The sequence below is a fragment of the Notolabrus celidotus genome, chromosome 19 (assembly GCF_009762535.1).
Source record: "Notolabrus celidotus isolate fNotCel1 chromosome 19, fNotCel1.pri, whole genome shotgun sequence".
Lineage (NCBI taxonomy): Eukaryota > Metazoa > Chordata > Actinopteri > Labriformes > Labridae > Notolabrus > Notolabrus celidotus.
The window spans coordinates 12,957,926-12,985,916 of record NC_048290.1 but is presented as its reverse complement, the minus strand read 5'-3'; the positions used below and the strand labels follow the sequence as shown (position 1 = coordinate 12,985,916).

Below are 27,991 nucleotides of genomic sequence, written 5' to 3'. Positions count from 1 at the left end.
AAGAATCCTTCCTGTTGTATTGCTGAGGTCAGAGGACGAAAGCAAATATCACAACAGAGCCATTAGGGATCAAATTAGGGGCATAGTTTATTCCTGTCAGTCGCAGAATATGGTCCGCTTGTGGCATGTCTTTATGAAACATACGTCACTATAAGCTCCTCTTCTTCTGCATTAAAATGTCTGTTTACGTCATGGCATTATGGACTCAAGCACACTCATAGGCTTCAGTGTGGCTCCGGTCTTGTGGCTCAGGTTGCAGTCAGCTGAAAAACTATCACAGGTGTCAGGTAGCTGCTTTAATGAAGGGCACCAAAGCCTGTTTCATAATTGAACAGCTGTTTAGTACATTGACAGAGTGGGATAAGCAACGCAACTTTACCTGAAAACAAATTAATTAAGAGGATTTGATGTCTGTTTCACCAGATCGGGGACCTCAAGGGTTATTATAGATTTCGCCACCACGAGACAGCGACGCGGTCCAGTGTGTCCAACAATGAGGTGACTGTTAGCATCGCCAAGGAGACCAAGGTATGGTAATGGGATATGAGGAGAACTAAGAGACTGTGCTGGATTATTAAGCAGCATCATGTCACCTTCCTGCCATCAGATACACACACAGTCACTGACATTCATATAAATGTACTGGCCTCTGATACAGACCCATCTCCTTACATTATGGCCTCACACAAAGCTTAAAGAGGTAAAGAAGTCAGAACAAAATTCTGACTTATGACATTAATGGGATCTTGTAGTTTATTCTGAGTTTTTTTTTAAAAACATCCAATTATTTGTATTTTGGATCCTCTGGGTTATTGCCTAAGATTGTAATATAAGACAGAAAAATGAGGAGTACGATTTATGAAAGAAGGCATTTGAGAAAGTTCTTATCAAAACTGTTTGGTGTAATCAGACATCACACTTCACAGGCTAACTTCTTGCTTAAATGAGACCCAACAGACCATCACAGTTTTCCAGTTTGATTGACCTCAAATTGACTTGACGTTTATTTTTAACTAACTGATGGGTCATACATCAGCTCAACCAACTAATACAATTGGGGATGTGTAATTTCATGGCCAAAATTTAAAAAATTAAAACAGTTTTTTTAAAAAGATCAATTTTTCTTTTTTTGTCTGTTAATTAAAGGCCCTGTGAGGAGTTTTGAACTGGCTGAGAAACTAACTGAAAATGATACTGATGCCTCTTTATGACCTTCAATAGCAAACAAGACCATCAGCAGCAACACTGGCACCTTCTCTGTTGTCATTTTTAATGCCTGAAACCGCCCTGAGGGGGTAGGTGCCAGACCAGATGATGGACATCTCCCTTCAGAAACAGCCTTTAGTTGACTGTTTTCATGGAAAATAATCACACTGCCTGATAAAGTTGACTGCTAAAAGACAACAGGATGAGGTTTTTGTTGAAAACACTACTTTTGTATGTATAGGACAAGAGATAAGAGTTATCACTTTGTCCACAAGGAGGCGCCAGAATCGATACAAAACAAAAGTTCCTCACAGCAGCTTTAAATCTTTTTTTATATCAAAATAAAAGCTTCATAAATCGCTACAAACTGAGCAATAGATACTTAGCTTGTCCGTACCATAGACTGGGTCAGAATCAGAATCAGCTTTATTGGCCAGGTATGTTTGAACACACAAGGAATTTGACTTTGGAAAACTATGCTCTCTATGTACGAGGCATACGAATAAGACATACAAATAAAAAAAATAATAATAATAACAATAACATCAACTATAAATACAAAAAGAACAACAAAAAGAACAACAGATACTGTCAGTACTGTCTCTGAGCGTTGTGAAATCTCTTTATGGCTTCCAAAACTGCCTTTCCAACATTTTAACATTGGGCAGTCACCTGTAGGAGTCAATGCTGACAGACCATGGTTGGGATATCTGTATCGCTTTATGAAGCTTTTATTTGGGTTCTTCCACTAGGCGTCCGTATGAATTTGTATTGGGCGCAGTTAGTACCAAAATAAAAACTTTGGGTACTAACTATTTTCAGTGTGAATGTCTCTACCAAAATCATTATAATCCCTGTATAGGTTGTGAAAAATTTGAGTCTTAAATTTAAGTGTTAGTCTCAGTTAACTGACAGACCCTTACCATGCCTAAACATCATGTGCTTTATGTGATTACACCTGGACAAGTACACTGTGTGCCCTTTTTTTAAGGTGGAATGGCTCCAGCAGCAGGTGGTCCTGAAGAGGATGAAAAGGAACCCAATAGCCAATGACATGAAGACCAATCACATTTCTGATGCTCGTCTCGAGTTGAGCCACACACAGAAAAAGCACCACAATGGTTCAGTATGGAACAGTTTGTGGTACATTGTGAGTGCAATTTTTTTTTCCTTTATTAAGTTAAAATCTGTAACACAGACTCACAAACCCCAGGCAGACCAAGCCTAAAATAGCCTTTGATTTATTCTTTACTCCTAAGGGCTAAATTTTCTGTCCCACTGTTTGCTCCTCAGCACTGCAGCGATAGATCTAAAGGCTGCCAGACTGGTATGAACATCGCGGGGGCCTGGAGGAGGGGGTACACTGGGAAGGGTGTGGTGGTGTCTGTCCTAGATGATGGCATTGAGAGAGAGCATCCGGATCTGAAGCCAAATTATGTAAGTGCCCTGGGATGGGACGCTGTTCTCAGGAAGGGGACATTAATCATAAGCAATTTGGCAGAGCTCTTAGAGTAAGAGCGCAGAACTGAGACAGATATTGCAGGCAGAGCTTTTGGGCCAAAAGGTTTTGAAAGGCCGGCCAAGAGTATTGGAATGGACATTAAACGTCTGATCCACTTAACTGTCTTGTGGGCTGGTGAATAATGCTCTTTGTGATTTGTCTGATGAAACAGAGACAGATAGCTCCTGGCGTCTTATTCACAATACTCACATGACGGCCATGTTTATCTGACATCACGCACAGGGTGGGAAGCTCAAATGCTAATGATGTCATAATGCGGTCTTTGGGGCTGAAGTACATATGTAAACTGACATCACTTAACCATTTTCATATTGGCTACGTTTACATGAGGCTTTTAATTCCTCTTTAATTCAGAATTAAAATTAAATCATCTTTAAAAAGATTCAAAATGACCTTGTAAACACCTAATTCCGAATGAAAATGACCATTCCGAATTAAACTTAAATCCGAAGTAAGTGTCTGGTTTATTCTGATTTTAAATCTGTATTGAATAATTCCTCGATCATGTATACGTTCATTCCGCTTTAAATTAATTCCGGTCGTTCTACGCATGCTCGCTCCCTTGTCCTGTCGCAATGACGCACATATTCCGCGCTGAGGCTGAGGTAGAGCAGCTGTTGCACTAACCGGCTTTGATTCACCAAAGTACGGTCTTCCTCCTCCCTTCTCCGGTCGTCTATCTCTCTTCTCCTCCTCAGCTGACGGAAGTGAAGCAGTATGTTTGTGTGGAGCTGCTTATTCAAAACTATAATCAAAATCAAAGCAAAATTTGAACTTATGTGAGGTCTTCCATGTTGGAACCGAAAATGAAAGAAGCAGGAACTGGAGTCTGTTTTCTTCTGTTAAACGTAACTACGTCACGCCCGCCCCTGTCCAATCAGAACCCTTCCCAACCCCCAGACCTTCAGTGGAATTGAATAAAGACAATTAAATGTGTTTTCCATGTAAACCTCAATTCAGAATTACTATTACCATGTAAACGCGAAGGAGAAAACTTTAAATCCGAATTATTTAATTCTGAATAATTAATTCTGAATCAAAAAACATCATGTAACCGTGGCCATTGTCAAGCATTTGAGAACATAAAGATTAGAAGGGTGGGAGGTGTGAGGCCATATTTGAAGGTAAAACTATATATAGCTCATTATCTTCCATCAGACAACTGCTAATAGTAGCAAAAATGTGGATGATTGCTAACAATAGTGTTTATGTGATGGTAACTAACTGTCTAAAACAGTTAGCCAGGATGTTGTTAAATACTTACATTATATTTTTATAAGAGTGTACAATATGACAGAAGAGGTATTCCTAGATAATGCTAATGTTAACAATGGAGAAGTTGCTGTTGTTTGGTTGTTTGATGGAGCTAGCCTTTTTTGTTTTTTTCTTAAAAATGGAGAAAAATAGTTGCTGGCTTTCTTATCCATCATACTCACATGGTGGCCATTTTTCTCTGACATCACACATTAGATTGGAAGTTGAAACTTAAAGATGAAAATTGGGAGGGAAGCCAGGCCATATTGCAAGTCAAACAACAAATTTGTTAGCCCATTAGCTTCCACCAGACAACTGCTAATTTAAGAACCCATGGCCACATTCCAGCTAATAAAAGTGTTAGCTTCAAATTGTCTTAATGCTAATGTTACCCTTTGTAGTGTTACAATATGATAGCGGAGGCATACATTTCTAGCTTATGTTAATGTTATCAAGAAGGTGGTTGATGCTTACATTAGTTTTCATGATCTGATTTGTCTTCAGATTTTTGGCAGCATTGAAGTGATAGTGAAATTTTAGATGATAGTATGGCAGCATTTGAACTTCAGAGAAAAATCCCTGTCATGTAAATATGGTCACGTATGTGCTGCTACTTACAACCCATGTGATTCAGGATCCATTCGCCAGCAATGATGTGAATGGACAGGATCAAGATCCCTCTCCAGATTATTCCAATAATGCTTCTAACTAGTGAGTCCGGCTTTATCTCAATAGCACCTGTTTTGTTCCTTTCCCCATCACAATTCTAACTTTAGTTTATGCATACTTTTTCATTCTTTACAGTAATTATATGCATCTATGGATATGCAGATTATCTGGACTGAATTCTGTTTTTCCACTGGTTTGATGTAGCGGAAATAGCCCATTTTCTCCTCATGAATATGCATTTTACCTCATGTTCTGATGTTCCCCTCTTTTCTCTGAAAGCCATGGGACTCAGTGTGCAGGGACGATTGCGGCAGCTGCAAATAACTCTTGGTGCACAGTTGGAGTGTCTTTCCACGCACGCATAGGCGGTGAGTCCTGGTGACAGCATGAAATCCTGTGAAAGACTTCTGGAGGACAAAATGTGTGTCTTTGATTTAAACTTTTTTTGTTTTCCTTCTTTTTCCTCTCAATCTGTAGGCATTCGTATGTTGGATGGAGATGTGACGGACATTGTGGAGGCCCAGTCCCTGAGCTTCAGACCAGAGTATATTGATATATACTTAGCCAGTTGGGGGCCAGAAGATGATGGGGCCACTTTGGAAGGACCCGGGCCACTGACTCGTCTTGCGATACAGAATGGCATCAAAAATGTGAGGGAAAGAAGAGAAGAAAATATTGAGTTTGTCTGTCTGTGTCCTACCTGCGGCTGTTTATTTTCTTCGAGGGCTCATCTTTCTCTCTTTATCACTGTGTAAATATGATTAATAAATTAATCAACACCGTCTGCTTCCCCAATTAATCTCAGGGCCGGCATGGGAGAGGATCCATCTTTGTCTGGGCATCAGGAAACGGAGGACAAAGAGGTGACCACTGTTCCTGTGACGGCTACAGTAGCAGCATCTACACCATCTCTATCAGCAGCAGCACTCTGAGTGGAAGCTGGCCAGATTACCTGGAGGAGTGCTCCTCCACACTGGCAACAGTTTACAGTGGAGGGGAGACAGAGAAGATGGTGAGTTTAGACTGTAAAGAACATTAGAGGCTAAAGGTCATAGATTTTTTTGGGATGAGTCTGTGTTGGAGTTGGTATTGTGATGCTCTCAGAGTAGTTCTTCTGGGTCTTTGTAATTAACACATAACCAGTCACAAGGGTGCTTTACAATTGGCTTCTAAATATCAGAAACTCATAAAGGATAGTTTAAATTAGATTTTCCCCATGATATTTTATCTTCATTTCTAAATTCTAAATAACTAGATCTCCCTAGAGGGACATATGATTTTGAAAAAATCTATTTACTTCTAATTTCATTTCTGGTTAAATTTCAGGTCAAATCAAGTCAAATCAAATGTATGTATGCTGCATTTTGTAAACACAAAACCACATAAGGGGATCAAAATGTTGCACAGTCATAAGCAGAAGAAAAAAATGACGGCATAAATCAACCTTAAACTCATGCAAACTGCAAAACAATTTTAACGTGTGATTTGGGATGCTGCCTTAGCTGATCAGGTAAAATGTGCACCCACTATAGAAAGGCTAATAGTCCTCACCTTTTGCTGCACATCATTTCCGACTCTCTCCTCAAACCATGTCCTTTCTTTTCTGCTCTCCTATCAAATTAAGCCAAACTTGCAAAAAATAATAACATAATAATTAATAATAATAACTATAATTCTTATCTGATTGAACTCAAGTTCAACTATCCATATACTCAATGATTCCAGTGATTGCTATAGCAAACTAGAGAATCTTAAAGCTAGCTCACAGAAGGGTTAATGTTAAATAGACTTTTACATATATATTGCTTTTCTAGTGTTTTTGACTACTCAATCCCCTTTTACCCTACTCGTCACATTCACCCATTCACACCACATTCACTCACTGATGGTAGAGGCTGCTATAGTAAGGACCAACAGTATTAGCTAAGGATGTGTTGTCCCCCCAACACCTCAGATTCTCTCCTTCACTCACCAAATTCAAATCCAGACTCAAAACCCACCTATTTACAAAGGCTTTTAACCTATAATTGATTGATTGATTTTTCTTTTGTTTTGTTTTGCTGCTTTGCTTTCCCTTGCCTTTTTGCACTGTTTTCCTTTGCTTTTCTATTGTACAATTTATTTTCCTGTAAAGTGTCTTGGAGAAACTTTTAAAGCGCTTTTATAAATAAAATGTATTATAATTATTATTGTTAACAAATAATAGTGAATCGATTTATTGATTGTTAAGAACATACTTTAACACGTTTTTTTGTTTTAAATTTTCTATCACATGGAACAAACATGTAGTTTCATATTTCATTCAGCTATCAGGGAGGTGTTTTTAAAGCATGTTTGGATATGATTCAGCTGGCTGAAGGTCTTGCGCACCAGGTCTCCACAAGCGCTTTTATTCCCAGCCGACAGCTGACCACATACACATGCAAATTTTCATTTATTTATTTATTTATTTTTTGGGGGGGCTTTTCTGCCTTTATTGAATAGGACAGAGAGACAGGAAACGTGGGGAGCAAAGAGGGGGGAAGACATGCAGTACATCATCGTGGTCGGGAGTTGACCCGGCGACCTCTGCGATGAAGGCTATAGCCTCTGTAAGTGGGGCGCTTAGACAGCTTGGCCACCAGTGCCCCGACATGCTAATTTTTCTCAATAAGAACGAGGAGGCAGAAAACTGGACACTGAATCTGAAATTATGTTTCTGTTCAGTTCTCTTGTTGCAGAATCGAACCTCTAACCTTTTGATTGAAAGACAACCGACTCTGACCACTGAGCCACAGCAGCCAATCAGCAATTGTGTAGAATTTGTCAACAGACTAATACAATTCTGCTTCTAATTATAAATGGTTAATACAATATATTTTACTTTTGGTTTAAGGACATTCCTATTACCCCAAAAATATGTTTTCAGTCAAATACAGGCTTATGAAATAAATACTATTTTTAATTTGTTTATTTATAAAATATTGTATTCCTAACACAAAGAAAAAAACATTAAACAAAGCTGAATATGAAATTTGAAAATGAATGATACAACTGGTCAGGTCTGTCGATGCAAAAAAAGAGCTGTTTGTAGATATTTGTTGCAGAGCAGAGCAGATGATTGAATAAGTTTGTTGCATTGCGTGTTTTGTATTAGTTTTGTTGCCTGCAAAGTCTCAAAACATATCAGCCTGTCTCCCAGGAGCTCGGAGGCTGTAGAGGCATTTCTGATACATTTGCAAAAATGTTTATTCTTTAACTACTTTAACAGTAAACTGAAAATCAATTTAAATCACTTTTGCATGACGTCTGCAACTTGGGTCGAACTGTAGGGTCTGCTTGAAGCATCTATTCTGCTTACAACCACAGAATATTTGAGAAGTGAAGGGGCTGCTTGGGGAGGAGGGCAGAATTGGCGGCATGCAAGCGACAACTTCTGCAGTTGAGCTTTATGATCTGAGACATCTGTCAATCAAGAAAATATGCCAGAGATGTACTCCCTTAGGACTTTCCTTGTGTCATATCTATAACTTGCAAATTCATAAGACACAGAAAGAGGTGAAATTAGCTAATTTTAATCGTAAACAGTATCAACGATAGACATCAGCCATTGATTTCTTGCATAGCCCTCCGACGCAACTTGCGTCCACCATGTTGGTATTCTGAAAGTGGCAATACTGTATATGGAGGAGAGGATGTAGTCGCAGAGGAGTGAGGGGTTAGCAAACTCAAATTTATCAAAGCTAAACAGTCACCCCTGTGGCTAATTCGTTAGCTGATGAATAAGCAAGTAAACTCCTTTGTTTCCCCACAGAGTGAGATTCTATATGGAGTATTGGTCTAGTTAGTTCAGGGGTTTATTTACCAGACTACAGAATCTCAGTGAGATTGTGGTACGTAGCAGACTAGCTGCTGCGCTCACCCATGTCTCTGATGACCAAAAGTAAACGACCAGTATTGTAGTAACTCCTGTCCATTATAAACTCTTCAAGAAGAAGCCAACATCATCCCTGACCTTTATGCACTGGCCGATAAATAAGTTAATGTATAATAAACATTTAGAAAGCTAACAAACCAGGCATGGCGGGCACAGTGTGCTGCCACTTGGTGCAAAAATTATAAAAACACTAACGCTCAAATTTCACTCACCTTGGGATCAGACTTCTTGGATGGCTGGATGAAAAACTGCACAAAGAGAATTACAGTTTTACAGATTTGGCTTTGATTTTCAACATTGCAGTTAGAAGCTGTAATACAGAAAATAAGGAACTATGACCTCAGGTTGAATTGTTTTCGGTCTAGGCAGATGGCTGTCTAACGTGAGTCTGGTACTGCTCATGGTTTCTGCCTGTTAAGAGGACATCTTTCTTTCAGCTGTAACACTGTGAGGTGCAATGCTCATGGTGGATTAAGATCAGATCAGATCGAGTGCTGTCAGTAAGAGGGGACTGGATCGTACCCTGTCCTGATGTTGGGTCTTTGTTAATAATTCATCATAGAATATGGTCTACACCTGCCATGTTTGTGAAAGCGTCTTGAGACCTAATCACATACTTCTACTGTGTTTTTTTGCTTGTTTGAGTGGCAGCCTTCATCATGTTTTGCTTGGCAACACACCAGGGAAGGAAAACTGTAATTAAACAGCATGTAATTATGTTCACTGTAGATGCACGGCTCCTTTTTTTCACACTATGAATTAAAAAGTAGCACCTGCAGGTTGAATTAACATATTTATTTACAAAGACGATCAGATCTTTATCAAATGAAACTGAACCTCTGTTTAGATTAATTTGTGCTATAGGCTCAGAGGGCAGGACATAACAGATTCTGTACTGTTTTTTCTCTTCATGTAATTTGTAGGAGTCACGGGTGAGCAGAGTGGGCGGCTCATTAGAGGAAACACCGGGAACTCTGAGAGCTGCTCCTCTGGCCTTGGGCTTACTGAGGGGTTTTCTACTTGTCTTTTTCTGCCTTCAGAATGTCTTTGTTAGCACAGCCGACAAAATGCCAGCTACACAGCATACATACCTGGCAAAACTATGGTTTCTTACAGTACACCCCAAACCCTTCATCTTGATTTATGCTCATTTATGTAAATTAGTTAAATCAAACATTATCTGTTTAGTCTCACTAGATGATCTCAAATCAAACCAGATTTATAAAAGGTACATTTAATTCTGGCTTATTGAAACAGATCATAGATGCAAAGTCTCCATGTTGTGTGATGTCATGCTAATAATATCACAAAAAGAGAGCTAACTGTATTTAGAGAGATGGCAACAATAATTAAATGAAACGATGTAAAATCAAGATGAAGTGTGCCACAGGGATTTACCAATCCGACTTTAAGTCCTGAAAAGACTGAGGGACTTGTGTGTTCTAGGTATTTGGTAATTCAAATCCCCAATCCAATCCCTGTGTTTTATGATGTATGTTATGCCTCACTTTGAAGAAATGGTCTTTAAAGGTTTTTTTTAGGTCAAGCTTGAATTGAACAATCATTCACTAAAGTTTCAATACCTGTTGTACATTCTTGTTAACTTCCCATAATTATCTATGTAATACTTTCAAATCCATCTGGTATCTCCAGGTAACGTTGGGCCCACTTCAAAGCTGTAGCAGGGCTAAATCAGGGACCTCTTTCTCCTCCTCTGTGGCTGCAGGAGTCATCGCGCTCACTTTAGAGGCCAAGTAAGCATTTCTCCCACGCACAGAATCTATACATGCACAGGCACCATTAACAGTTATGACCCGGAGATGAGAATATGATGTTTTTATCGGTCTGACCTTTTCACAGCCCCTCTCTAACCTGGAGGGACGTGCAGCACATCATCGTCCGGACATCAAAAGCTCATCATGTCATCGCTCCTGACTGGTGCGTTAATGGAGCCGGATATAAAGGTAGCCCTTTTGGACTCCTTCCAGTTTTCACTTGTTCGTCAGCTTTGGATGTAATGAGTAATAATGTGATATATTTTGATACAACTCCAAAAACTTGTGGTAAAGAAGATAAGTTTAGCTTAATAAGCATATTTTGGTAAATGTTCTCTCAGCTCTTTTTAGGGAAACTATCAAACAGCAAGCCCACAAACTAATGAGACACTGGGAGCAGAAGAGTAATAAACGCCTACAAAGTCCCAGGAGTGTGTGATGTCTTTTATAAGCTACACAGTCTTTTATGCCCCTGCTAAAGGCTGTGTGTGTGTTTGTGTGTCTGTGTCTGTGTGTCAGTGAGCCACCTCTTTGGCTTTGGCCTGCTGGATGCTGAGAGCATGGTGAAGGAGGCAGAGCATTGGAAACAAGTCCCTTCGCAGCATGAGTGTGTGGAGGAGGCTCCCGCCCAGCTGAGCAGGTATCACACCACCCGCACTGCCAGAGATCTCCGCTTTGAGTCAGGGCTTCCCTTGATTCCTTCTCGTTTCATCACACGTTATCTATTTCTGTCTTACTTCTTACATGGATTTCTCACATGCTGATTCCCACACGCTCTAATGGCTGGCATTTTCATTATTGCTTCTTTCCTTATTGCTCTCTCCTCTGCTTCTGCCTCTATTTCTTATCTCTGCTGCTCACTTGTGCGTCTTTATTCTCTTTCTCTGTTTCCCAACAGAACAATTCATCCCGGTTCTGTGCTGACATCTGTATACAAGACTACAGGCTGCTCTAACGAGCCCCGGCAACACGTTGTTTATGTGGAGCATGTCGTTGTCCGGGTCACCATCACTCATGGGCGTCGCAGCGACCTTTCCATTAAACTCACCTCACCTTCGGGCACCATGTCACAGCTGCTGGCTAGCAGGTAACTAAGATAAATGTTCAAGCCCAGGACTGGAGTGGAAACTAAAATGTTCACCCTCTCCATTGAGGGTTCACTGCATTTTCTGCATACAGTAATCACTTTTATTCAGAGCAGAGAATTTTAGTCCACAGTGCTAAATTCTTTTGTGTCGTTAGGGGGAAAAAATGTAGATTTTGGCGAACAGTGCTAGAAAATCGCAGGGGATCAGGAAAATGCTTTCTGGGCAAGTTTCTGGCAAAAATAATTTCTGGCAATTTTCTGCTACATGCAGTGTAACTTTCAGCAAGCTCTGCAATGACAACAGTACACCTTGTTAGCAAAGAAGAGTAAGCAAAGAAAGTATTAGTAAAGTATTTACATTTCCTCAAATACTGACGTACATCAGCAATTTTTAAGAATTGTATGTTATCACAGGATGACATAACCATATGGAAGTGGTATCTCTTAGCAACAAACAATCACATTTAACATTTAACTTACTTCAATGCAGTTAGACCATTTACTATATATTCATATGAAAAACATTTCTGATTCTGAACAGAACTACTGCATGCTTCTCCTATTGTGAGATGTGAAGCCAAACTACCACTTCTATCTGGCTTTTAAATCAGCTGGCTCGGGGATCCATAGAAATTATGTCACACCCCTTGCCCTAACCTAAACACTAATTCAACTCACCAATAAACTGTCAGATATGACTGGTTAGTACAGTGAAGCAGACACTTGGGGCCTGTTCAACTAAAGGTTTGCGTATATAAAAACGTGCAAACTTGATAGCGCGCGCAAAGCTGATGTACTAACTGGGAGCACCGAGGATTGCGTTGTCAAATGAGCAAAATAGAACATGCAATCCATTTAGCATGTTTGCCGTCATGAATATGCAGAACACATGCAGATTACCAGAACGCTCAAAATACTGGAAGGAGGAGATGCATATGTAATCATTTAGCATCCGAAATGTCAAACCTACAACCGTTTGCTGTAGGTGTTTTTGCGTCTATATTTAGCACGTGTGAAAGGCAGGTGCAAACTGGCACAGCATTATGCACAAATGGCTGCGGTCATTGTGGCGAGAAGGAGGCACAAATGCAATGACAGACGACGGAGAGAGAGAATCCTCTGTGCGCGTGTCAACATATTTGGACTGTCAGAAATGAAAATAGTAAAGACATATCGTCTATCCAGCAATGCCATTTTTGAGCTCCTTGCAACACTGCATTTTCTTGCATCTGGATCATTCCAGCGCACCATCGCAGTTAGGGCCGGCGTCTCCCAGTGTCCACACGTGCATAATGAACGTTCATCTCCTGTGCCCTCCCCTCCCTCTTCATTCGCTCACTTGAAGGACCACTGCCACTGTATGAACTCCCGACTGTTGCCAGGGCAATGACGGCCATTGTCAGCAACAGCTGGTCTGAGCTGATTTGAGGAGGGCTGCGGGGATTGTCAGACATCTCATGAAAATTCTCCATTTAAGAAAAAAGAGATTTTTAATTTTTTTAAGGTCATGACGGACAACTTACAACAACACTCTTTCCAACTCTAACTCCAACTCGGTGGAGGCAGATGGCTGTCTAGCATGAGTCTGGTTCTGCTCGAGGTTTCTGCCTGTTAAAGGAAGTTTTTCCTTGCTGCTGTAACTACATAAATACTGTGAGGTGCAATGCTCATGGCGGATTGAGATCAGATCAGAACGAGTCCTGTCAGTAAGAGGGGACTGGATCGTATCCTGTCCTGATGTTGGGTGTCTGTTAATAATTTAACGGAGTATGGTATAGACCTGCTATGTTTGTGAAAGCGTCTTGAGATAATGTTTCTTGTGATTTGGCGCTAAATAAATAAAGATTGATTGATTGATTGATTGATTGATTGGAATTAGTGTCACAACTATGTCATGATTTTGTGTCAGGCCACTTGACGACTCCAGCAAGGGGTTTCAGAACTGGGAATTCATGACGACTCACTGCTGGGGGGAGCTGTCAGCAGGGGAGTGGGCCCTGAAAATCCAGGATACTCCCTCTGAGAAGAGAGACGGCACTAAACTGGGTCTGCCCTTTTTATTTTTGACATCTTATTATTATGAAGCATACATTTTAAGTTCATCTCTGACAGCACTAAAATGTAGCGTAGGCCTTGGGGGGACAAGTCTCTTATCCTGATCCCTCTCTCTTTTTCTGTTTCTGTGGTGTTTCACAGGGATGCTGAAGGAGTGGTCACTAGTGATTTATGGCACCGCAGAGCATCCGTATCCCGTGCATCGCTCGCGAGCCAGATCGGCTGAGATGCCGATGGATAGTGACCTCACAGAGGAATACAGTGGTGAGTCATGAGCTCAGCTGGTATTAAGCTGCCCCTCCTTCCAGCTCAGACTTCTCACACAGCAGCTAAATGCACTCTAATGTAGATTTACAGCAGATGTCAGTTCAGGAGGAGTTATTTTGTGTGTGTAAATATGGCACGATAACATCAATCTGAACAGCTTCTCTGTGATGGTGCAGTGACCATGTGAGTGTTTGCCCTTCCAGGACCCTGTGACCCAGAATGCAGTGACGATGGCTGTGAGGGGCCGAGCCCACAGCAGTGTGTCACGTGTTTACACTTTTTTCTAAAGTTCAAGAACAACACAAGGTCAGCATGTTTACATAGCAGAGGGAACAGCTAGGGCATCCTGAAAGCAGTGAACAGTAAATCGTAAAGTTGTTTCTGCTGAACACATGACTTGTATAATTTTTGAAAATGATCAAATCAATTGTTTTAAGGTCAATATGTGTTTAAGATGTGCAAAATTCCTCGACAAAGAAATGGTAAAAGTGGACCCTGAATGTCACGTCCTCTCCCACTCATTTAGAGAGTAACACTCCTTGTCCTCTATGTGCGGTGGTCCGTGTCTGTGTAATAGGATGTGCGTACCCGAGTGTCCCAAGGGATTCTGGGGTGATCGCCGGCGTTGTAAGCGGTGCTACTCCTCCTGCGAGAGCTGCAGCGGGAGTCGCAGCGATCAGTGCACTTCCTGTCAGGATGGTCACCACCTGACAGAGGGGACCAACACCTGCACGGCCATCTGTGGGGACAATTACTACCTCGACCATGGTTGGTTTTTTAAGTCTTTATCATAAGACTGGGTACTGTGACAAAAGTTTTATTACAGTGATCTTAACGTGTTCATTTTTTCATGTCTTATTATTATTTAGTTTGGTAATGCTGTTTGTTTGAGAAAACCCCTGAAATCAAGTAACACCTAGAAAATAAGAGGGAGAGTTAGAGTATTTTCTCTCTCTTGTTGAAACATACTAAAAACATAGCTACATACACATGCGCACCAAATCACAACGAATGTTATCCCAAAGCACTTTACAAACAGAGCAGGTCTAGACCGTACTCTATGTTATAATTTTGATAAAGACCCAACATCAAGACAGGATAAGATCCAGTCCCATCTTACAGGCAGGACTCTATCTTATTTCATCTTTATCCACCATGAACAGAGCACTTATTGAATTACAGTGGCAATGAAGAACTTCCTTTTTTAACAGGCAGAAACCTTGAGCCGGACCACACTCATGTTAGACAGCCATCTGCCTCGACCGAGTTGTGGCTGGAAAGAGGGATATAGTTGATAATGGCGAGATGGATGGTAGTTTGTAGCAGCTAGAGCCTGGCACGTCCATCTCTTCTCCAGAAACTTTCACTTTCCTTACAGCTCAAAGCTGAAAAAAAATCTTTAAATTTGGAGATAGGTGCAGTGTGATTGGCTGTTTGAAAACTATCCAAAATTTCTCAATGTTATTAACATGTATTTTATCGCAGTAGTCTGTAGAGACTCAGACCTACTTAAATTTGCATGTATGGATTGTTTTTGTCACTTTCTTTGTCTTGACTGAGCCTTTGAGGATATGTGGCTCACGGTTAGGAAACAGCTGCACATGAGCCCACTAATGAATAGTCAGTTGGTGTAACTGCAGTTTAGGGCTGCATGAGCAAGATTGATGAATTGCTCTGATGTGTATTCAGTTTTTATTGTTTGATTTCCCCACAGATGCAAATATGTGCAAAAAGTGCAGTGAAAACTGCTTGAAGTGCACCTCGTACAGCATCTGCACCGAATGCAAACCAGACACAAGGTGAAACAAACTCTCAGATGATGCTTGAATTAACTGTTCGGTAATCACTGCTCCTGTTCTCACTCTGAATACTGATTCTCTCTGTGCTCCTGCCTCCGTAATAATTAGAACCTTACCTCCACGTTTAAAAGACTCTGTGTCTTTCCCTTTCTACAGGCAGTTTAAATAGAAGCATTTACCATATTGTTCAGTTAGAAGTTTCCGGAGTTCACTGACTCAGTTCAACAAGTACTTGTGGTGGTGTGTTGTGGGTTGGAAAACAGCGCTTTCTTGCTGTGACTCATTTGACGGTGTCACATGATTCTGTGTGTGTGATTGTATGTGTGTGTGTGTGTGTGTGTGTGTGTCATGGTGCCACATGCTCTCTCCGCCCTCTCTCCAGTCTGCAGGGGAATCGGTGCCAGCAGAGTTGCACGGCTGGATTCTACCATGACAAGCTGGAAGGCACGTGCAAGCCCTGTCACAAGGCGTGCGCCACCTGTGCAGGTAAGAGCAAAGAGTAAAGGTCGTGAACTTGATAAAAACTTCAAATGTCAGTGGAATACATGATGTAGTCCTTTGCTTTTGCAGTTCTTTTTTGTGTTCTTGGTCCTTTTATAAAGATATGTTGATTTCAGGTGCAGGTGTCAAAGCATGCGACCGCTGTGCAGAGGGCTACCTGATGGAGGAGTGGAGGTGTGTGTCCTCCTGCAGCGCTGGCTTCTACGCCACCGAGCCGAGCCCAGAGGTAGCTTACGGGCACAGGACATGTAGGAGGTGAGCTCACTGGTGTGTGCTCAGGTGTGGGTGGTTTGTTTATCTGCTGTTGGCAGGCCACACTCTGGTGTTTGCCTTCAGTACGTGAGTGTGTTTATTCTGGTTTGCATGCATGTGTACTTGTTTTTCTCTGTACGTGTGAGTTATTTGTGGTCAGTATGTGTGTGTTTGTGCGCTCAGTCTGCATGCCCTCCTCTTCAGGTGTGACGCCAGCTGTCTCACCTGTGTGGGGCTGAGCCAGGAGAACTGCAGCAGCTGTTCCAGCGGTCACAGCCTGCAGGAGGGAGTGTGTGTTGTTAACACTGAGTGCACACACGGTCAGTCAACCATCCTTTTTCTCAATTACATGTTGGCTCACTGATGCCAGATACGTATAATTCATTTTGATCACATAGTTTGAACTGCTTTAACTACTTTTCTCAAGTATTTTCTGAGAACAAGTCAAGATGATACATACACATCATCTGCTAGTGTTTAATAAGAGCATAAGGGTTGTTTCATGTATATATTTAGTGTGTGATATGTATTATTATCTTCCTCCTGAGTCATCTTTGGCAGTCGACATTAAGCCCACCTCTCCGCCCCGGATGATTTTTTGTTTCTCACTCAGCATCGTGTTCTTGCTGCGTGTTTAACAGGGGAGTACCAAGACGCTAACGGAGAGTGCCATGCATGTGATGCAACGTGTCTGAAGTGCACAGGGCCGCAGAGAGACGACTGCATCAGCTGTGTTTTTTCACGGTGAGATGGTCCTGACCTTTTTAGATACAAGGTCGAAGGGGAAGTAAATACATCATCTAGAAGAAACATCTTAGAGTAAAAAAGTGGCCTCACAAGTTACACATGAAGAGGAGTTGCAGTTTTAACCCAGGACAAAATGTCATAAACCAAGCTTTTTTTTTTAACCCTTTCAAGCACAGTGGTCAGTACAGTTGACTGCTATCTAAAAGATATTCTCTACTATATGTATGAGTTTTGATGGAATGGTATCACATCAACAACTTCAGTGGCTGTAAGTCACCCCATACACTGCCATCCTCTGGTCAGACATTATAGGTGTACCAGAAATTTTCGAAATCAAGATGGTCTACAGAAGGTGAATAATGCCATGCAGCTCTGGTATACATCATGCTGTTCCTTTTATCTTAGAAAGAATTTCCGGTGGATTTCTTTGTGACAACTAAGGATTGATTTCATTGTTAAAATAAAGTATTATCTTGGGTTTGGAGAAAATTCTCCTGTCCACTGAATTGGACATTATGGTCAGTTACAAGCAGGGTCTGAAATGAACTTTTTCCACTAAGTAATTTTTTTTGTCTGCCACTCAGATTTTCTACCTGCCACTTTTAAAATATATGTGCCAATTGAAAGAAAAAAATATTTAGACATAATTTAGTTGCTTGTGTGTCTTGGATGATTCATGGTCTTTTAAAGCCTCCAACTTCATATTTTATGTCCCACGAACAAAAGAACTTTCTCGTCTGTCCATCGGGAATGTTAACTCCTTACAGGCTGAGAAGCAATAGTCCAGTGGTTCCCAGACGTTTTCTGCGGGGCCCCCTTTATGGATGAAAATATTTTGCTACTATGTTTACCTGCCACTTCACTTACATCACACATTGACATAGTTGATCTAGTTAGCAATGCACAAATAGGTGAATTGTTTTTATTAAGCCGTTCCGCACCCCCCTGTCGTACCTCATACCTACAATTTCCCTGTCTGCCAAAGTGGCGCACGGCCTGACGGTTTTACCTGCCCTCGCTCGCCACAAACCCGCATTTGGCAGGTGGCGGGTGCTAATTTCAGACCCTGGTTACAAGTAATATGAATATTGAGACTGTTCTGCTTTTGAAAATAGAAAAAGTTTTTTTATAAAACATATATGTATTGCATTAAAGATACAATGTGTAGAAATGGGAATATAAGCGACATCTAGTGGTCCGATTCTAGAATGAACCCCTCCGTTCCTAACCCTTCGTGTCACCTAAGCGACGGTGGCTGTGGAGGACAGAAAATGGCAATAAGTTATGCGACATCGTGTTCTCCCCAGACAGAAGACTAAAAGAAGTTATTAAACTATTAGGACATCCTCAGGTCTCAGACTGAGGTATCAGACCTCAGATGAAAAAGCATCATGTCTCGGGAACTTCCGTCATGTGTCAGACTTCAGATGGAATGGCCTCAGTCCAGACGGCTTCAGAAATAAACGTTTTTTTCTTATTCTGAAGGGAACACATGAAACATGTCATTAGTGTAACACGGTGTGAGAAGCAAAAACAGTGAACTTGAATAAAGGAAAACAAAGAATGTCATTAAGACTGGTGTCCGTGATCCAGCTATTGTTGTGTTTACTAAACGGCAGGATCGTGCTCCGCTTCAGTCACAAGATTCACCACACATTTGCCAACATATTAACAGCAATTTTTGGGTCTCATGTGTTGTAACAAAAATGATTGTATCCATGAGTAGTGCATCACAGCTACCGATGGTTTGTGCTCATCTGAAACAACTGATTCCCTTGAGTTCATGTCAGGAAATACTCAACTAATGTAGTGATAGTTTTCTATAAACCACGGCCTTATTAACCACTCCATGTATAAATATACATGCTTATTCTACTTTAATAAAAAGAGAGCTATAGTTTTATATTGGTGAATATACACACATTTTAACATAGTTATAAATAATAGATCCCATTTCCACCAAAATGCTGCTAACTTCTACACAATGCACCTTTAATTAATGCGTTGCATGATGTCCACTCTAGTTGACACCTCTGTAACTTGCTCAGAAGTATGCATACCAAAAAATTCACTTGCATGTTCTGAGAAGTCAGAAGTAAAATTTTAAATGTTATTTATTTATTTCATAATTCATCCATGAAAGTGTTACAAGTGTACACTTTTAATCAAGACAAGAAATTTGAACATCAGGTAAGTTCCAATAAGCATTTCAGCTTGTTTTCCTATACATGGACTCCATCATTTTTGTTTTTAACGTTAATATTTTATCTTACTTGTAATTAAGAGTAACAAGGAAACAAACATGGGAATAATGTATAGTTATAATGATGGTTCTGTGAATTAGGATCCCAACAGGGTGAGCAAGACCACAATGCAGGTCCACCATGTTTACCAATTTAGAGTGCTAATGCAAACTAATGTTCTTGTCACAGTGTCAACAGGCAGAGGTGAAATGTGTAGGAGGTTGTCCTTAAAGTCACTTTTGTTTTAGAAAGTAATCACTGTTGTTACAGGGTCTTGACCAATCGGGATCAAACAATCAATCAATCTTTATTTGTACAACTCCAAATCACCACACACGTTATCTCAAGCTGCTTTTACAAACAGCAGGTCTAGAACATACTGTATGTTAAATTGTTAAACAAAGACCCAACATCAAGACAGGATACGATCCAGTCCCCTCTTACTGACAGGACTCAATCAAATCTCATCTTAATCCACCATGAGCATTGCGCCTTACAGTATTAAGCTAGTTACAGTGGCAAGGAAAAACTTCCTTTTAACAGGCAGAAACCTTGAACAGAACCAGACTCATTTTAGACAGCCATGTGCTTCGACTGAGTTGGGGTTGGAAAGAGGGATAGAAGAGAATACGAGAGATTGATGAAAGTTATTCAAGTATTTAACATTGCTTGGTAATAAATGCCATTAACAACAACAATTGAGACACCAAGACTAAAACAAAAAAGAGAAACCTTCAAGATGACACAAATCAGTGCTTAGCACTGACAGATTGCATCAAAATATCAATTATTGTCTATTGTTCTACCAATAGATTAATTTATATTAACTAGCACATCATTATTCTGTTGAATTAAATGTGATAAATGTGCAAATTAGACCTTTTGTATTACATTACTTTGTACACAAATATCAGAAAAAACAGAACCACATATAAAATGAAAGGAAGAGTTGAAGCTTACAGTATGAAGTTTCAGACTGCCCATAAGAAATATGTATGCACACATGTAATATATGTGTATACTGGCAGTGTGTGCAATTAAAAAAAAATCTCAGATTGCCTCCCAGTTTAACCATTCAACCCCTGCCCTCCTCCTCCTTCTCCCTGTGTCAACACGCTTAGCTTCATCTGTTTAACTCTGCCATATGTTCCATGCTGGGATGTAAATTAGTTCAGTTCATTTGCATAGAAATATTCATATCTGTTGATTTTGCAGCGCTGCAGCTGAAAAAAAGTGTTTGTGATGTTGTTGCCGGCTGCAGGGCTTTAGATGACGGCCACTGCCTGTTGGATTGTGCGAAGGGCAAATACCTGTCAGGGGGCCAGTGTCACCTGTGTGACCACACCTGTGCCACCTGTGTGGAGGCAGGGCCGGGCAACTGTACCAGCTGTGACACCGGTGAGGACTAAACGAGTGAATTAAGCTGTGTGTCTGTTACCCTTTACATATTCTGTGTGCGTGAGGAATATCAATCATGAGCTTTTAACTTAAAATTAACATTGAAAATTTAAATGAAATGCTGAACTGTATATTTCTGTATATACCCATATCTAGAGATTTTACTGCTGTTACATTAGATAACAGGATGAATAAGCTTTTACCCTTATAGTTAACTCACACAACTGAACTGGTTTAAAATTGCTGATGAACTTCAGTATAAAAAGCTGATCCACCTACAGTATCAACATTGAAATACAAACACACTCCCTTCTACTTTATTATTTAAATCACTAAACTTTAAAGTGAATTCGTAAGTTTTCCTAAAATAAGAAATCGGAATATACTGACTAATTTAAATGTGTATGTATTTTACTTCTCTAGTGAAATAAATCAAGGTAAAATCACCACTTACTACAAGATGAAGGGCAAACAACATTTTTTTCAGATTTCTTATGACCTTTGTCTGCTGTAAAGAATATCAGGATGGGTGTGTATGTGGCTTCTGGACCTTTTGGAGCCTGCCTCAAGTGGTTACTCAAGGAACTGCAATGTTTGACACTTTTGCATTGGCCTCATTTCACAAGACCAGAGGTTGCCTTTTGGCTGCAGCTCCAAAGCTCGAAAATATTGAATTTCAGAGCATATTTTCATGTTCATGATAGCTGGAAGTTAATGTTACCCCTTAATAAGGTTAAAAGGTAACCACAATTTAATAGACCCTTATAAAAACATCATATTGTCATGTCGTATTTAAAATTTAGGATTGATTTTCTGATTTCCTCCAATGGACATCTCTATCTGTTGTAATAAAGAGAGAGTAGAATGTGACCTCCAAGTCAAATGCAGTACATTTTCTGTAAACAGGAGCTTTGAGAGTGTGACAAGGGGAATTGCTGTAATTTTTCTGCAGTCATGTTCCTGTGCTTGAAGTTAATTTTGCCAAGTAGATAGTTTAATATTGATCTAGCCAAATGCAAAGGTTAACTTTTAACCTGTGAAACTATGTACCCCTTATAAAATAGATTCTTTGGACTTGGAATATAAATTATCTAAGTGTTTAGATGACTCAACAGCAAAATCCAGTTTAAACAGATGTAGAAAAAACAAAACGTATCTACTGCTAGGAAGCTGTTTAAGCAAAGGTTCAGCTGAAGTTCAGTATCACACATCCTCACGCCATGATTTGATTCTTTCCCCCTCCAGATAAGTTTGGACTTGAGCGTTACTTGTATAAAGGTCAGTGTGTGGACGCCTGTCCTGAGGCCTTCTACCACACCAAAGAAAGAGGCTGTGAGCCCTGTTCGGACCACTGCCGCCTCTGCACCAGCCCCACCCGCTGCCTCAAGTGTAACTCCTCCTACTATGTCTCTGATGGAGCGTGTGCCAAGCTGGAGTGTGGAGAAGGTAAACAAGGTCACAGCGTTATTTATGAGCTTGTTTTCTTAAAGCTTCAGTGCAGAGACAATGTATGGGGCGAAATGTGTAAAGTTCTCAGAGCGCTCCGAGACTACTGACCCAGTCAATGGTACAGACAAGCTAAGTTGCTGTTGCTAAGTCTGTATTGCTTTATGAAGCTTTTATTTTAGTATTTCCTGGGTACACTGCTGGGTGGTAGTGTACGTTTGCATATAGCGAAATATTTAGGATCAGAGAGCAACATTTAACATTTAGATTTAACATTGGAAATTTAGATTCGACATTTAGATTTAACAATCAACATTTAACTTTCATATTTACCATTTAGATTTAACATTACCATTTATATTTAACATTTAACATTTAGATTCATATGTAACATTTATATTTAGTATTTAATATTTATATTTATCATTTGGATTTAACAGGGATTGTAACGTAAATATGTTTTTCACAACAAATTAGATGTGAAGAAGATCACAAATATTGCTCTAAATGTGATTAAAAAAGTGACTTTTAAAAATTCACACTACGTTTTTATGACTTTATGGAGAATTGTTGCTGTTATTTTCAGTGTGCACAACTTTACAAACAGTACCCCATAACACTGACCTTAAAAGTAATGTCTTACCCTGTTTTTCTTCTTTTCTCCTTTGTTTCTTTGCCTTTTTTCAGGCGAGGTAGAGGATCCAGATTACGACGATTGCATGGCCTGTGAGGAGGGCTGCCGGAAGTGTGTTTTGTGTGAGTAGCCTAGCAGCCAAATGGACATTGCCCGCGTCAAATGCCCAGTCCCAATCTCCACACTCATGGACTGAAGAAACTTGTCAGATTGTGTAGCATGTTGGAGCTCTAATGTGGACTTTGTAATGCAAAATTACACACTTTCTGTCAATCCACATTTCTGCTGACTTTCCTTTTGGACATATCTGCAGTTTATAACAATAAAAAAAGGCAATCTAAAGCCCATCCCCCCCCACTAGATCCAAACATATTTTCTCATGTTGGAGTCATAACCAATCAAGTCTTGAGAAAAATATTAGCAGGTTAACAAAAAAGAGATCATAGTGACAAAGAAATGCAAAAAAAGTGTTGCAACATACAGTTTATCCCTTGTGTTTGTTAAACGTCCACATGCTGTAATGTAACACACCCAAATAGGTGCTTGAGGTGAGCTTTGTTCTAATTTTTCAATGCCGCATCTTGTTATCAGGTACTTATGATGTCATGATAGTACGTCCATTCCCTCATTTTTATTCAATCTCAAGCCCCAATAGACTCATACACTTACCCAGTGCATTCCTGACATACTGCACTCCTGGTGCCATTAAAGTCCATGAGGGTTCAGAGCTTAGACTTCAGAGTGGAGGTTGGGATTGGGCCCCAGAGTGTTTCCGACCATGTTGAACAGTCTGCTAGTTTCTGTTTAAAAAGGAGAGCTGAGCTTTTTGTCTGCTTCCAACAGATAACCCCAGGCATTGCTTGTCCTGCACTGAGGGCTTTTACAAGTAAGGCTGTGTGCCGCGCTGCCGCCATGTGTGATCTCACCTCGTTTCCTTTCAGTTCAGTGCTATGCCAGGAAGAAAAAGGACTCTTTTTCTTTTTTTGCTGTGAGAGTGGATTTGTGTGCAAGAGGAGAAAAAAAGAAAAAATAATGCTCAGGTATAGACTGCTGCCTTTTTTTTTTATCAGCTTTCAGGATGGCTGCTACAAAAACTGCCCGGCCAAGACGTACAGCGTGGAAGAGGAGATGATCTGCGTTCCATGTGATGAAAACTGTGTGAGCTGCGATGTACACGAGTGCTACTGGTGTGAGACAGACCTCTTCTTATCAGGTGAAAACGCCCCATCTGGTCAAGAAATAAGGCACATTTCATTTACAGAAGTGGGAGAGGTGTTTAGTTTATGGATTTGAGTAATATATAAAAGTACTCCACAACCAATAAGTGGTCACAAAGAATGTCACAATTGTGTGCAATGTAAAAATTACAAAATGATTTAAGGTCAAAACTGATGCAATTTGTTAAATTCATGTTCCAATTGGGCATTTTACTGTTGATGGTTTAGGTAGAGCTTACTTTGAATAGATATACTTTGGGGGGGGTGTGTGGATTTAGCCTAGTGGTTAAAGAGTGCGCCCATTTAAGAGGCGGCTTGGGTTCGATTCAAGCCTGCGGTCCATTTCCCCTCTCTCTCCCTGTCTCCAGCTCTAACATGGTCCTCTCCTGTATAATAAAGGTGTAAAAGTGCAAAAATACATATACTTTTGAGTAGTTTAATGTTAAAGAAATAATTTCATAAAATAAAAATTACATCAATTTATTTATTTATCCTTATATTTTACACAAGAAAATAATACAAGGCACATAATAAACATTTATTAAATCAGTAAATGATTTACATGGAAACCACACCCTGCAGACATATTCAATTTGTATCAAAATAAAGCACTTGACTCAGTTTTAACAATATGGCATAAACACACAGAGTAATTATCAGGAATCAAAAGTTATCCAAAACAGACAAAGGCTTGGTGTATATTGAATAACCAATCATGCATACCAAGTCATTATTTTATTAGAACTGATGTTTCTTTAATGAGCAGCATTAAAATGTTGCAGCTAGTGAAGTCCATTTTGATTACTGTGCATATTATTTTATATTGGAGTATTACTTTTATGACAACGCAATTGTGTTTTATGAGATGAGCATTTGTTTTATGTATAAAAATAAGCCTTACAGAGTGACCAGAATCTAAAGCAAGGCAACCCGATAGGAAAATAAATTCTGTCTTTTGTAAGGTAGATATTGAATTCTTGATTTTAAAATGAAAGGGCCACTCTAAGTGTTTGATTTATTTAAGCTCCAGTATTGCAAATGATCAAACAAATGTATTAATTGCTAACCAGACTGTAAACCCCATTAAAGGGAATTCCTGGCTGGGAGTCATGTAAATGGACTTGGTAAAATGGACTTGTACTTATATAGCACTTTTCTAGTCTTTCTGACCACTCAAAGCGTTTTTACACTACTCGTCACATTCACCCATTCATACTCATTCACTCACTGATGGTAGAGGCTGGGGAGGGACCATCAATGTTAGCTAATCTAATTTGTTCACACACCTCTGAACAACAGAGGGAGCAATTCGGGGTTCAGTGTCTTGCTCAAGGACACTCCGGCATGTGACTGCCGGAGCTGGGATCGAACTGCCAACCTTCTGATTGATAGATGACCCACTAAGCCACAGCCACCCCATGTAGAGCTACCAGCTGGCTACACCTAAATACCAGAAAACTTGCCCATCATTTCCAGGGGCATATCTATGTAAACAATGTCCCCTGGGTTCCAAGATTGCCCACGGTGAAATTTGACGACAGACACTTAGGTTAAGAGATTTGTCTGTGTTTAGCCAGTAGAAATGAGTTTAGCCTCAAGCTGTTGGCCTCGAGTTGACATGAGGAACTGGCTACTCCATTTTTTCATTTAGTCCCTGCTGATTTGTTAAACTTTTTACGGCTCCTCTGAAGCCATAAAAAGTGCTATCTAACCTTTTTCACTCATGCTGATGTACCCTGAAAGACCTTTATACGGACTTTAATGTGTGAATTTGTTGGATTTCTCTTTTAAATGAAGAAAAGGTAGCTGCTAAGTTGGTTACATATAGTATTGATGTTCTTCCTTCTTTCCAGAGGGGAGTTGTGTTTCAGTGTGCCCTGATGGTTTCTATGGTGATGAAGACACCAATGACTGTGAGGAGTGTCACTCAGACTGTGTGACATGTAGTGGCCCGGAGGACAGTGACTGTCTGTCGTGTGAGGAGGGGAAGACTCTGGAAAACGGAGAGTGTGTCTCTGACCACGAGGTCTGTCCCAGTAAGACCTTTCGGAGCGGTGAGGCTAATTCTTAAATATTCCACTAATCCATCTGTCTGTCCATAATGAATCAGGGATTTGGGCACTTTCACAGGGGCAGAGAAGAAATCTTACAGGGTAATTGGTCTGTGTGCCACCGTCCCTGAACCCTGTACCAACTAAAGTCCTCAAAACAGACAGAACTACTGAACGCTGGCCAGATACAGGCTTTGAAATAATTGATTGTATATGCTGAACATTCAGTTCCCCCTAAGAATTAGTTGGACAGACCTTAAGACAACATGGTAATTAGTGTGAGGCAAGACATCTTAATTATAGGAACTAAAATAACTCAGAGAAAAGTACATAGGTTAACACAAAGGTTGAAAATGTTCTCAAACTTTAAATATTGGAGTAAAGCCTCAAAACTTCAACCAAAAGTAAGGGTGTTAATGTACTAGAGAGAGAGAGAGAGAGAGAGAGAGAGAGAGAGAGAGAGAGAGAGAGAGAGAGAGAGAGAGAGAGAGAGAGAGAGAGAGAGAGAGAGAGAGAGAGAGAGAGAGAGAGAGAGAGAGAGAGAGAGAGAGAGAGAGAGAGAGAGAGAGAGTTATATGACATACTAAATAGAGATGGGTAGTAGTAGCAGTAGCTGTTGTGGTCTGGAATGTCCACAGCAGGACAGGGAGAGTGAAGGTGGTTAGGATCCCAGTGTGCCAGTTCCCCCCGCAGCATAACTAAGAGCTTGTCAAAGCCTAAACCAGCTCCAACTATAAGGTTTATCAAAAAGAAACGTTTTAAGCCTAATTTTAAAAGTAGAGAGGGTGTCTGCCTCCCGGACCCTGACTGGTAGATGCTTTCAAAGGTGAGGGGCCTGACAACTGAAGGCTCTACCTCCCATAATACTATTAGAGACTCTGGGTACACAAGCAGGCCTGCATGTTGGGAGTGTAGCGTTCCAGAGGTAGTCAAGTCTTGCTAAAAGCTCAGAGATGTATAGAGGGGCAAGTCCAAATAGTGCTTTAAAAGTCAGTAAAAGAATCTTAAAATCAATCCTAAAATCAACAGGCAGTGTAGACGAGCTAAAATGGGGGTGATGTGGGCACATTTTTTAGTTCCTGTTAAAAGACAGGCTGCTGCATTTTGAACTAATTGGAGACGGTGGATTGAATTCTGACTAAGACATGAGTGCAAGGAATTACAGTGATCGAGACGGGAGGATATAAAAGCATGAATGAGTTTCTGTAGATCTTTAGCTGACATTAAGGATTTGACTTTAGATATATTTCTGAGCTGATAAAAACAAGACTGGACAACTTTTTTCACTGGGGTTCAAAACACAAATTTTGGTCAAAAATTACACCAAGGTTTTTGGCTGAGGGTTTAACATTGTTTTTCAGTTCACCTAAATTTGGAAGGATTTGATCCCTCTTTGCCAGGGGGCCGAACACAATGACTTCAGATTTGGAGTCGTTCAGTTTTAAGAAGTTGTCTGACATCCAAGATTTCATTTCTAACAGACAGTTGTGGAGATGAGTGATTTCTGATTGGTCAATATGTTTTATTGGGATGTAAAGTTGCGTGTCATCGGCATAGCAATGATAACGGACATTGTATTTACATACTGGGAGTCAGATGAGAGAACCAATACCACTCTACAGTATGTCTGCATACCACTAAAAATGATGCTACAACGAGGAGGCAATTAGCTTGGCTAGCAGCACACAGACTAACAGCAAAGGACAACTAACAATTAGCATGACTCAGCAACAAGGCAAGATTCAGGATAGTCACTGCACCTGAAGAGGTCAATGTTACTGCATGTAACATAACAATTTATCATTTCAAAATATCTGTAAGCAATTAATTATTGATACAGCAGCTTTTTTTAAACACATAAAATGTACTAGAAGCTACAATTTTATTGTGGTGGTAAAAATATCTAGGCTAGCTGGTTTAAGTACTTCTAGTAAGCTAAGCTAGCTGCTGGC

At 40.3% G+C, this 27,991-nt stretch overlaps 1 protein-coding gene across 1 annotated transcript in view; it reads left to right on the top strand.

Moving 5' to 3' along the window:
* pcsk5a (proprotein convertase subtilisin/kexin type 5a) overlaps positions 1-27,991 on the top strand; it is a 44,336-nt gene that overhangs the window by 1,506 nt on the left and 14,839 nt on the right. The window contains exons 2-27 of the mRNA XM_034710286.1: positions 424-528; positions 2,198-2,356; positions 2,500-2,643; positions 4,617-4,693; positions 4,931-5,019; positions 5,129-5,301; positions 5,457-5,663; positions 10,221-10,321; positions 10,428-10,531; positions 10,862-10,982; positions 11,241-11,429; positions 13,339-13,475; positions 13,626-13,748; positions 13,955-14,057; positions 14,329-14,519; positions 15,466-15,550; positions 15,933-16,036; positions 16,168-16,306; positions 16,508-16,623; positions 16,945-17,047; positions 20,555-20,691; positions 21,937-22,137; positions 22,825-22,893; positions 23,615-23,657; positions 23,842-23,984; positions 25,842-26,042. Of these exons, the coding sequence (XP_034566177.1) occupies positions 424-528; positions 2,198-2,356; positions 2,500-2,643; positions 4,617-4,693; positions 4,931-5,019; positions 5,129-5,301; positions 5,457-5,663; positions 10,221-10,321; positions 10,428-10,531; positions 10,862-10,982; positions 11,241-11,429; positions 13,339-13,475; positions 13,626-13,748; positions 13,955-14,057; positions 14,329-14,519; positions 15,466-15,550; positions 15,933-16,036; positions 16,168-16,306; positions 16,508-16,623; positions 16,945-17,047; positions 20,555-20,691; positions 21,937-22,137; positions 22,825-22,893; positions 23,615-23,657; positions 23,842-23,984; positions 25,842-26,042 (3,364 nt within the window). The remainder of the gene's footprint in view (positions 1-423; positions 529-2,197; positions 2,357-2,499; positions 2,644-4,616; positions 4,694-4,930; positions 5,020-5,128; positions 5,302-5,456; positions 5,664-10,220; positions 10,322-10,427; positions 10,532-10,861; positions 10,983-11,240; positions 11,430-13,338; positions 13,476-13,625; positions 13,749-13,954; positions 14,058-14,328; positions 14,520-15,465; positions 15,551-15,932; positions 16,037-16,167; positions 16,307-16,507; positions 16,624-16,944; positions 17,048-20,554; positions 20,692-21,936; positions 22,138-22,824; positions 22,894-23,614; positions 23,658-23,841; positions 23,985-25,841; positions 26,043-27,991) is intronic.